General features: G+C 36.6%; 1 protein-coding gene across 1 annotated transcript in view; it reads right to left on the bottom strand.

The window, feature by feature from the left end:
- Positions 1 to 11,976, bottom strand: part of LOC107670977 (citron Rho-interacting kinase-like) — a 73,241-nt gene extending 61,265 nt beyond the window's left edge. Inside the window, exons 1-7 of the mRNA XM_016463792.1 lie at positions 11,823 to 11,976; positions 11,010 to 11,079; positions 10,424 to 10,476; positions 5,721 to 5,883; positions 1,038 to 1,151; positions 807 to 950; positions 595 to 714 (exon numbers count right to left, since the gene is read on the bottom strand). Coding sequence (XP_016319278.1) covers positions 595 to 714; positions 807 to 950 — 264 coding nt within the window. The 5' untranslated portion in view covers positions 1,038 to 1,151; positions 5,721 to 5,883; positions 10,424 to 10,476; positions 11,010 to 11,079; positions 11,823 to 11,976. The remainder of the gene's footprint in view (positions 1 to 594; positions 715 to 806; positions 951 to 1,037; positions 1,152 to 5,720; positions 5,884 to 10,423; positions 10,477 to 11,009; positions 11,080 to 11,822) is intronic.
- Between the last annotated feature and the right edge of the window lie 372 nt (positions 11,977 to 12,348).

Here is a 12,348-nt window from a genome sequence, read left to right as displayed (position 1 = left end):
TACGCAACGCGTAAAAAGACAATATAAGTCATTACAATCAGTAATTATGTCCCCACTGGATGCAACAAATGGCTCAATTATAATGGGTTTTATTGGTTTTGTCTCATCGCTCCGGGACAGGGCATCACAATATGGTAAGGGGCGTAACATTTCCATCACACGCTTGAGGTATTCGGCCAATCACAACGCACTGGATAGCTGGCCAATCACAGCACACCTCGCTTTTCAGACCGATGAGCTTTGTAAAAATCAATGCGTTTCAGAAAGGCGGGGCATAGAGGAGAAACAATAATGTACAGTATGTGGAAAATAATGTGGTTTTTGAACCTTAAACCGCATAAACACATTTCATTACACCAAATACACAAAATAATGTTCTTTTTAGCAACATCATATGACCCCTTTAATGCATTAATGTATTAATGCAATCTAAGTCACTTTGGATAAAGGCATCTTATAATTGCATAAATGTTAATGTCTTCAAGAAAACAAGACAAAAATACAGATTAAGGAACTTCTTTTTGCAGTTTATAGAGCTCTCCGCTCACTGGAATAATATACATTGTCAAAAATGCTACTGAAGTGAATTCAGACCTGTTCTTTGATTTCCTGCAGTTTGTTGCTCTGCTCCCGTATGTCGTGCAGGAGCTGCAGAGCTTTATCATCCTCCTGCGTAACCTCCATGCGGGCCTGCTCCAAACTGCGCTTCAAACTCTGAAATACACACAAAACAAACAAAAAGTTTCACAAACCAAGCTGTGCAATTCAGATCACGCCACATTTCCACATGGAAACAGTAAACTCACGCTGCATTCGGTGATATAGGTGGCCAAGTCTTGTTCTAAGATGGTTCTTTGGGTTTCTGAAGCCTTGAGCTCCACGTCCTTCTGCTGCAGAACTGACTCCAGGTCTGACATCTTGCGCTGCACTTTTGAAATCTCCTGCTCCATCTTTCAAAACAAGAAGGCAAATAGACATCGTTACACATATGAAGGACTGAATTATCCATAAAATAGCGTAGGACTTGTCAAATGTACCTTTACATATGATTGCCTGCACTTCCTCTAGCAATCTGAAAGCTTCGGCTCTGAAGGTCTTGTTCTTTGTGTGCTTGTAAGCTGAAAGACGAGGTCTGAATGAACGTGCCCTTTCTAGAAAAAAGAAAGAAAAAAAAGGAGACGCTGAAGAACATGAAACCACATTTAAATTTTAATTATACCAAAACAAAATGACTTCAACTACTGTTGTTAATAGTGAAAGTTACCGTTCTGATCATCCACAAAGCCAGCAAAACAGTTAAATGCTCCATTTCAGCTCTAATTAAGCCAAGAGATATGCAAATTGATTAAAATTTGCAACGCAAATCTCAGAAAACAAAGAAGCTCCAACAATATGCCTGCAAACAACAAATAATTAATCACTGCAATTACAAAACGGCACATGATTTGATTTCAAAAGGAAAAAAGAAACATGATGCCAGGACACACATTTGATCTGCATTCAGATTACATTTATTTATTATCCAACTCGATCTGAATAAAAGCTGTCAAATCTGTGTGATTTATGGTCCTGCTTCAACGCAAGTCAGATTTTAACACATTTCTAGCATCCTCTAAGTCCGATTGCTTAGAGAAGTCAACAAGCTGCACTTTTTATTCAGTAAGGATGCATTAAATCGATCAAAAGTGACAGTAAAGGTATTTATATATTCAATGTTACAAAAGATTTCTATTTCAAATAAATGCTGTTCTTTTGAACTTTCTATTCATCAAAGAATCCTGAAAAATACAATATATATCACATTTTCCACAAAAACATGAAGCAGCACAACTGTTTTCAACATTGATAATCATCAGAAATGTTTACTGAGCAGCAACTCAGCATATTAGAATGATTTCTGAAGATCATGTGACACTGAAGACTGGAGGAATGATGCTGAAAATTCAGCTTTGATAACAGCAAAAAATGACATTTTACAATATATTCAAATAAAAAACACTTATTTGAAATTGTAATAATATTTCACAATATTACAGTATTTTGCTGTATTTTTGATCAAATAATTGCAGCCTTGGTGACCAGAGGAGATTTTCAGAAACATTAACATTTTTGAACGATAGTTTATGCAGCACAAGCTCTCTACCATGGAAACCAAAATACTGTTGACATCATCTTGCACTCAGGGGACCATACAATTTTTGTCAAATCAAATTCTCTCTAGTCTCTAGAACGAGAATGTATACTGAATCCTTACTGCGTTTTGCTTTAGTATTTTCTGCGCATACAAGCTCAGCACGGAGCGTATAGTGCAGTCTATTTTTAACAAGCCCAATCATATTAGATATGCATAGACTGTTTCTAACTGCCACTCTCTACTTGGCATCCTTGGAGATGGAGGGAAAAATGAACGACAGAAGAAAAGAGCTCCTAATAAAAGCACAAGCATCTCTACTCCTCCATGTCATTCCCTCTCTCTCTCTCTCTCTCTCCGGCTTTTTCTTTCAGTAGCCTGGGGCTTTACAATTCAGCATTAGGAGGCTTAAAGATTACAAAACACACACAATCCAAAAGATGCTTATGGAATCGCTTTCCGAACCCAAAGCAGCGGTATGAACTCATGTTCACATTCACAGAAACGTGCAGCCTTCAGGAACACACACACTAAACACGTAAAACCTGCTGAAGGTCCCGTGACTCGGTCACACATGTGCGATACAGACCCAAAGCCGTGACTACAGGCATGTCATGCAAGTGTTTAACATTCTCAGATGTTATTTATGAGATGACACCATTTCTAAACTTGCAAACCACCTTTAAATTAAATTTAACAAAATGATAATATGCATGATTTTAACTGTGATCTTCATTTGATGTGTAGAACTATCCTGTGATCAAAGTTCAAAAGTTTGAAAGTAAACATGATATTTAGTGCATTTTTCCTCAACACTACAACAAACTGCATCCAATCCACCATAAAACATACTGCGGGTTACATCACCACAACATGCAAATGGTCATGCAAAAATATGATTATACTTCTGAAGCCAGCTGGATGCATAATTTAGTACGTGGAAAATCAACACAGTGTTTCAAGATGAGGCATGATTATTCTGATCTCTCGGCTAATACTGATCTCTGGGGAGGGGGAATAAGAGAAATTCAGCTGTAGAGAAATGGGAAACAAACAAGAAACTCTGACCAAAGGGTTGAAAATCACAACAGTTCTCAAACCAGAATATTTTAAAAGTTATGACACATTGACATGCCGAAGGCCTGAATGAATATGAAATCACTGATCATCTAACATCATGGAGCATTAATGTAAACAAGAACTTGTGACGATTGACAGATAAAGTATAACTGATATGTTTAATATGTGAACAACGGGTCTGACACTTGACACAAATAAATAAATGCATAAATAATCAAGACATTAAAATGTATTCAATATAATAAAATAAAGCAATTAAAATAAAAAAAAAATTAAAAAATACAACAACAAAAAAAAATTAAATGACCGAAATAAGTAAAATTAACAAATTAAAATAAATATTCAATAAATAAAATAAAATTAACAAATTTAATTAAATTAATCCAAAAATAAATTCAATAAAATAAAATGAGCAAAATAAAATAAACACATTAAAATAAACCATCAAATTAATTAAAATTACATCTGTAAATAAAATAACCAAAATAAGTAAAATTAACTAAATAAAACGAATAAATTAAAATAATTTAAAAAAATAAATACAAAAAAAAAAAAAAAAAACAGTAGGGCATTCTGAGTGATCACCTAAATCTGAACATGGATGACTGATATGATAGATATTGTCCACTTTCATTATACAGCACTGTCAAGCTCCAAAACATCATAGATAGATAGATAGATAGATAGATAGATAGATAGATAGATAGATAGATTCTCTGAAGGGCCTGTTGCAGCAATCTCATGAATGCACAAACAGATGCATGCATCAAGTGTTGAGGTCATGCATTGAGTTCATTCACAGTAACACTTTTTCTCGTGCTTTTCTCTATAACCACAGAATCCATGCCGTCTGAGCTGCAGTCACGACCACACGATCCCTTTACCTGATCAGCACTTATGCGTGAGTGCTCGCGTCAATAACATTATTATTTCTCAAAAATGATATTCAGTTATCAGTGTGTGTGTGGGATCGTGTTTGAGAGCGGATGAAAAGCTCTAGAGGATTACTGAGCGTGTGCATCACGACACACCGCAGGCTGCTGCATGAAATCATCTCACTGTCAAACTTACAGACACTTTCAGACAGCTCTGCATTAAAGTTAATGAGGATCACTGCACATCCTTAATGCAATTCAAATACTGTATCAATAATTCCAGAATCGTGCCATACTGATCTCTGCATGCTGAGCCTGTTTTGCGTAGATTGTCTAATAGATACGACCACAAAAAATATAAATAATGACAGGTCAACAAAGCTTATTTAGGAGTGTTTGCTGGTTTAGGATTATGAGAGCAATTAAAACCAAAAATCAGCAGAGATTAAATTAATTGACTAACTATACTAATATTAGCAGGTTTAGCAAGGTTCAAGTCCCAAATTCTCATTTCCTCGTCTATTTGCTTCGGCATGTGTTCTGAAACAGAGCCAATCCAGTGTGAGATTCAGACAGTTTAAGTGGTTTAATAACAGCTTGAGCGACAGAAAGACACGATTCTCTTGAAATCTCCAACAGCCGGATTAGAGGACTTCACGTCAGTGGTAACAGAATGAGGTAAACACAGGAAGTGATGCAGTATATGGGCGTGTCTGAGCTCAACTTTTTTGTTTGTTAACACATCTAAAAAATGATCGGCATTTGAAGATGTATTTCCCAGCAAATTGCAAACAAACACATTATCGGATTCTTTTCAGTGGGGAACATAAAAACATCCATATGAGTCTTCAGTAGCAGTGCATGGAGGGAGGAGGAAGAAAGAGAGCAAAGTGCTGTTTCCATAGAAATAAGTCCATTCTGTCACCTTCTTGCTACTCTTTTCCTCATACATTTCTATTTCACTTCACCCACATAATGTATTTTTCTCCCTGAACACTCTACAGACCGGTTACCTGAACTACACGGCCGGGAATCAATAAATATTTGATTTTGCTGAAAAAAATGCGAGTGGTGCAAAACTCTGTCACGATGCCAGGCTGGTTGCCGGGGCATTGCAATGCGGTTGCTAGGGTCAAAAGACCCCATGCTCTGGATTTTTCACCTGTTTTCTACTGAAAATGGTGCATCTGATCACTTAATAAAGTACCAGCACGTAATGCACACGCTCGACTTCGGTACTTTTGATGGAATCACTACAGAATAAGTCAGCAGCTGATATCTGAGCGATTGTGTTGTACTGGGATTACTAATGACCAGCGCATTGGTGATGTTCTGTTCAGACCTGGTGTCATGACACGCAGTGAGAGTTCACACGCTGACAGTGTTGGCATCTGTGTTGGCACCACTAGCCTCAACTCTCTCTCTGCACCCATCTGAGACGCCACCTGGACGTATTCTCAGCTTTTATACTATCACTAATGACAATATGTAACAAGGAGTCGCACATTAATAACCACTTACAGCAAAACAATGAAATACACATCCACAAAAAAGCACTGGATTGCGTCTGTCTCTTTCTGTGTTTCAGTAAACAACATTCACTCATAAACTCATATCTTGTCAATGATACTCACCCTAAAGGAGACCGGCTTGAGCTGCTGTTCTGCTTCGGATCCACTTTACAGAGTGCAGGTCCGCACGAGGGAAGCCCGAGAGTGTTGAGTCGTCCTGGGCAGCCATGAGCTGAAGAACGGGCATCTGTGGCTGGAGGTTTCTGGAGGAGTCATCCTCAGAGTTCTTGAGAAACAGAGGAGTTGTGCGGGAGAGACGGATCAGATACACTTGAGTGGGAAGAGAGAGGAGCACTGAGACGAGGAGGGAAGCGAGCTGTATCCTAGAGAAGACAGTGAATCGTGCACAACCTTCTCTCTCTCTCACTCTCTCTCACCACTGCAGAAGCTCTCTATAATCACAGTAATACAAGCAGACTGACTCACTGTTGAAACTCAGTGCTCTCTCTCTCTCTCTCTCACTCAGAACTGATATTTATCTTTTCTCCCCACATCTGATTCCAATTTAGACATTTTGTGCCTCGCTGCTTACGTATGTCTTTATTTCCATATCATATATTCAGAGAATTTTCAGAGTCTACCTGTATCTATCACTCTATAGATCTGTCGTTCTATTACACTATCGCTTTATCTATCTGTTGCTCTATCTACATCACACTATCATATCGCACTCTATCTGCCTGTCACTCTATCTACCTACCGCTCTATCTACATATCGTGCTGTGTTGCTCTGTCTATCATGCTATCGCTGACACTTTATCTACCTACAGTATCACTCTATCGACATAACACAGTCTGTCCCACTATTATGCTATCTGATGCTTTATCTACATATTGCACTCTGTCGCTCTATCTATCCATCTGTCACTCTATATGCTCATCACGCTCTTCTCTCTTTATCACTCTATCTGTCTATCTATCTATAATATCTACATACTGTGCTGTCGCTCAATCCACTTATCGTGCTCTAGGGCTGTCAAAATGGCTGAAAAACTAAATTCGAATTTTGTACTTAAATATTATCAATATTCAAATTATATTCCAATGTAAAATAAATCATTTCAGTTAGGGGGAAAAAGCTTTTAGCTTCTCTCCTGAGGCCACAAGAGGGTCCATCGAGCAAAATATTGCTAATGCACATTTATTCAAAGCCATAAAATAACATGACTATCGTTAAAAAAAAGAAAGTGCATAATGTTTACAAAATGTTTATAATCCAAATATAATTAATTAATTGGCTTAATTATAAAGAAAACAGCCTCATGTATGTATATTTAACACAAAGGGCTGAAAGCCAATCACAGAGTACTTTTTTCATTCAAAAAAAAAAAAACCGCCATAAAGTCTCTAGACATGTTTTTTCTAAAAGATGAACTTACATTAATTTTACATGGCTTTCTAAACATGTGGCTCTCTTGTGCGAGATGCGATTGAAACGGTGATAGATGTCACTCTAGAAAATGCGCAAAATATGTGTTCTGCGTAAACAGATTACATGGTTTCAGTTTTGATGTAAACAAGATCTTCTCCGCATTGATGTTCCCTTTTTCCGCAATATTTTGAATGAACAATGCAGCAGAGCCTCATCTAGTGGGTTCACCTGGATAGGCTAACAAAAACATTACAATGCAACAACACATACATCATCATTGCATCTCGTGCGCCACTGATAAGGCTGCCTGACGCACACCTAAAATTCAAATGCAGCATTTTTGCATTCAAATGTGGATTATTTTAAATTTGACCAATATTCGAAATTCGAATTTTTCTACTCTATCTACTTATCGCGCTCTGTTACTATCTGTTGCATCATACTATCTGGTGCTCTATCTACCTATTGTGCTCTATAATGCTATCTGATGCTCTAGCTACATATCACGCTCTGTCTATCCATCTTTCACTCTCTCTACCTATTGCAATCTGTCGTTCTGTCATGCTATCTGATGCTCTATTTATCTGTCTACCTATCTGCCTATTACTCTGTCTACATATTGTACTCTGTTGCTCTATCACTCTATCTACCTCTCTGACACTATCCGTCTATCATGATCTGTCACTCTATATGTCACTCTAACTGTTGTACTATCTACCTGCCGCTCTGTCACTCTATATCTATCTATCTATCTATAATATCTGTATAAACAGAAAGTTAGACAGACGAAAGCTAAAGAAAATGATTGCACAATTTATGTAAATACTGATGTAGCATGTGTATAAATTATAACCTGCCATGACATACATACATAATCTCAGATTGTGACGTGTCATTGCTCCCTCCATTAAGCTCAGCATTTGACAACTTTAAAATGACATCATGAGTTTGGAGTTTCATCCTTCCTGACTTTTGTTTACCTTGAAATAATTCCAGCATCTGAGTAAAGCTGCCTTTCTGGCATTAACGGAGTTACATCTGGATTATTTTCATTGATGACAAACTCAACTGTGCAAATTAACGTGTTCATTAGAAGCTGTTGGCACTGCCATCAGGAACTCTTCTGTGAATTCATTCTCAGTCAAAACTCATTAAAGCCACAGTTGTCCTAGTCAATTTCACAACTAAAGACCGACACATTTCTTAATGAAAGACTAGCTTATTTAACATAATTCCATGACTTATCGACTGAGGAGAGAGTGTTCATTAATAGCCAGGGAAGTGTGACAAAGTTTTGGCATGTGGTGTGATGCTTCCTGTCAGCTTCTGCATTATGCTTCATATCAATCTGCTAAATAATTCCACTGATAACAGATTCAGGGGTTAAAGCAAAAACAAATCCTGAGCCTGAACTTTTTTCCAGGGGTTGGGGGTTGCTGGGGCGGACACATACACAGGGTTATTTGGCAAACAAAAAAAGAAAATGATTTTCCTTGAAACTAACTAGTAAAGTATCTGCCATTGCCATTAGCCCTTGACAGGCTCAGACTTCAGATTATGGTGGGATATTTGAAACAGCAATACCAAGAATGTTTACTCACTACAATATGGTGCAAACACATGTAACATTTAGGATGCTTTTGATATCAAGTTTTGCTGGTTAGCTTTGTCCTTGACAGGGTACAAGATGACCTACAATCTAAAACATGAAATTTCTGAAATTGTTTTGTTCAAAATAAATAATGGTAAATTAAATACTAGGAAATGAATACACTAGGGGTGTGACAATAGTCTTAGCTCACAAGGTGAGACAAAATGCAGATACATGGTCCACTAGAACGAGACAATGTTTTAAGACATTTTCAAATTACAAAATATTTGTCTTTTAATCACAAAAATTAAAACAATACAGTTGTATTTTGAAATGTTTTAACTAATCTAGTGCTTAACTAATTATTTTTTTGCTAATCAAGTAATCTACTGATTATTTTGACAAGTGAGTGATGTTTTTTAGTAATACAAATAGAACTAAGTGGAAAAACCAGCTTTAATATGACTATATTTACATATAAAGTAACGATAAGGCAATAATAATTGGCCTTAAATAAAGTATCAAAACCAAGTACATGGTTTTATTGAACAACACTGTTAAATACATAATGTAATATGCCTATATTATAACAAATACCTGCAGAGGGCACCAACGGCCTGGTGAGGTTTCATGTGATTCAACGACGTTTAAATCTATTTAATTTTAATATTTGGCCACATGCAAAGTCAGAAACTTTTATTTTGAAATTGAGATGTACAATAAATCACATATTTAGAAATATGTTGATGTATTCTCCTGTGTTGGCATAGGTTTAAATAATTTATGTTACAAATCAAGTGAGTTTTCCCAGATGAACGTTAAGCAACCCAAACTCACCGCATATGCAGAGGAAGAGTTTAGCCCTTTTCACACATACAGTCTTTACTGTTAAATTACCGTTAAGAGATCATGTGTGAACAGGACCTTTTTTTAAAATACAGGTAAATGCATTCTGGCAATCATATTGTTCTTATGGAGATGACGTGATTACTCTGAGCTGTTTACAAAGCTCCGCTGCTTTTCTAATAGCTTTTCTATGTAAATATAGATTACGCTAGATGGACATCTTTGACCATTGCGCCTCGCAGCTTTTTCAATGTGTCGCGCTCGAGACCCAGGCTTCTTTTCCATTCATCAGCTGCGACTCTGCAATTGGATACTATTATGCGCGTCTCGTGTTTATAAGAGCAAAAACTTCTGATTGGCTAGTAATGTTAGTTTGGTTGAGAGTGAAAGCTGTGTTCCTCTCATACATTGGTAGGCGAACTCATTAACTCGAACGTGATATCAACAAGTATTTTTAAATGTAGGACGACTTTCCTTTTTTTTCCCCCGCAGCCAAACGCCGCACGCCGGAGATCCGGCACGGTGCCGGAGAACTTTAAGCCCTGCAGATTGCAAAATAATGTCCAGACTGATTGTTACGTATAAAGATCATCATCAGTGGGTGTACTGTTAGAAATTTAGATGGTTGTGTAGTATAAACATTATTGTTAGAAAAAGAAAGGAAAAGGGACAGAGACACAAAAGCAGCGTTTCTCTCTCAAACACAAGCATTCTAGCAATGTTACCAGGCAACAGGCTATTGCTGTTATCTGAGCCAATGACAGATGAGCATTTATAAGGGAAATGGTGGACAGTGGAAAAAAAGGGTAATTTCTATTCATATTTTAAGAATAGATTGTATAGGGCTACAATTACATCATTTCCCATTTACATCATAGCATGTAAATTATGATGCACAGCATAGCTGAAAATACCAAGTGTCATGTGGATGTTATGATTTTTTAAGATATTACTCACCCAAACTGATTGTTTGGCTGTCAGATGGCATTCTGGGATGATTCGTCAAGTACCTTTAAAGGGATAAAATGAATTCATAATTTAGTCTACTATATAACAAAATTAGATTTAGATCCACACAACTTATAGAAACCATGACTGTCATCTTCATAAAGAGACATAAAGCGCATAAATGTATTATAAATGTATCATAAATGGTCCAAATGAATTGCATGCAAAAGTATTTTGAAGTCATATATTGCTTTGTGTGAGAAACAGACTGATATTTAAGTTATTTAGCAATATTGTTGCCTCAGACGTGATCACTGTGAATAGTAATTAAGTAAATTATAGTAATTTAAATATAAATACTTATTTTTGGATGAAACATTCATTGTAACCTGAATAAGTGATGCAGAAAATGAAAAACAGATTAAACAGGTAGCATTTGAAGAGAAGCCACTTTTGTAAATCTTGCTTTGTACTGGAAATGTGCTGATGTAAAGAGTACTGTGTAATGCTGTGATATGAAAGAAAGTGTGCAGCTATAAAGCAAGGAAGAGGTTGAATTCTTGAGGAGAGAGAGAGAGAGAGAGAGAATGATCACCTGCTGATAAACTGCAGTCTGAAGTTGTTTGCGTGGGGTGGATGGAGCCTTCAAACATCTCTCGGCAGCTCTATAAAACAAGGCACTATGAAAATGTGTGGTGTGGGGGTTTACTTATTTCTGCTGCATGTTCATTCAACAGTCCTTAATATTTAATCAATATCTCACGAGTAACAGTGCTGTTAGTTACTGAATATCTGTGTTGTTTATTTTCACTCTGCCATTGGAAATACTTGCAAAAGACGCAAGGCAGTTGAAGAAATATGTAGCAAACATAAAAGTTTTTTAATTAACGAATCATTTGCGTCATTAACTTAATAATAACTGATTTCACTGTCACAACGTTTCGGTTCATGACCTGGCAAGAACAGGTTCAAATCTGTTTTTAAAAAATAGGCATACAAATAAAATAATAAACATATTAACAGTGAGATTAAAGACAGGTAAATGAAATGAAAATAAAGTTGCATTTCTAAAAATAAATTCTAGAAGTTTTCCCATTGACACTTTACTAAACATGTCCTTTAGAGAACTTTCTGATTAAAACAATTGTCTGATGATGACATTAAAGGGGTAGTTCACCCAAAAATGAAAATTCTGTCATTAATTACTCACCCTCGTGTCGTTCCAAACCCGTAAGACCTTCGACTATCACCAATTGAATTGCAGTGGTCAATTTAAAATATAACGTTAGTGAATTAAGCTACAAACCCGATCATAATACACAATGTTCCATATAACATGTATTTTGAGGTGCAGCTCATCATATTAATGGAGTGTTTTCACTAGTTAGCAGTAAACCGGTTACCTCACCTGAATATGTTGTAGATTTGTGGTGGATGTCTTCGACGTGGAAAGCAGAATGAAAACATTGATATTTTATTTGTAAACATCATAATTTTTCAATTAATCTCATAAAACTAGTGCTAAACCAGTAGTAGTACTTACTGGTGGTGTAGTATAAACATGGCTGAAGGCCCAAAAAGGAAGAACAAACAAACTGATTCAGCTGAGTGAATAATTTACGCTGGAACCGCTCCGGTTGATTCAAACTCAAACTCGTCATTCATTTACTAGCATAAACCAGTTCAAAAGAACCATTCATTTTGGAATTTCGACATTGCTTGTAATGATTCTAAAAAAGCACGTAGTGATGGGTGAAACAGTTCGAATCGGATCGCAAATCATTTGGTTTAGATGGGGATTTGATTCAGATCAGGACTTCGGATATCGCGTATTGTGAATCATTTGATTCAGATGGGAACTTCGGAGCACATGACAGATCTCAATGGTTCGCGAATCATTATTCAGATAAGGACTCAAAACGCAATCTTTTCTG

This window comes from Sinocyclocheilus anshuiensis, unplaced genomic scaffold (genome assembly GCF_001515605.1).
Source record: "Sinocyclocheilus anshuiensis isolate Anshui unplaced genomic scaffold, SAMN03320099.WGS_v1.1 scaffold332, whole genome shotgun sequence".
Lineage (NCBI taxonomy): Eukaryota > Metazoa > Chordata > Actinopteri > Cypriniformes > Cyprinidae > Sinocyclocheilus > Sinocyclocheilus anshuiensis.
This window is presented reverse-complemented; position numbering and strand designations above follow the sequence as displayed.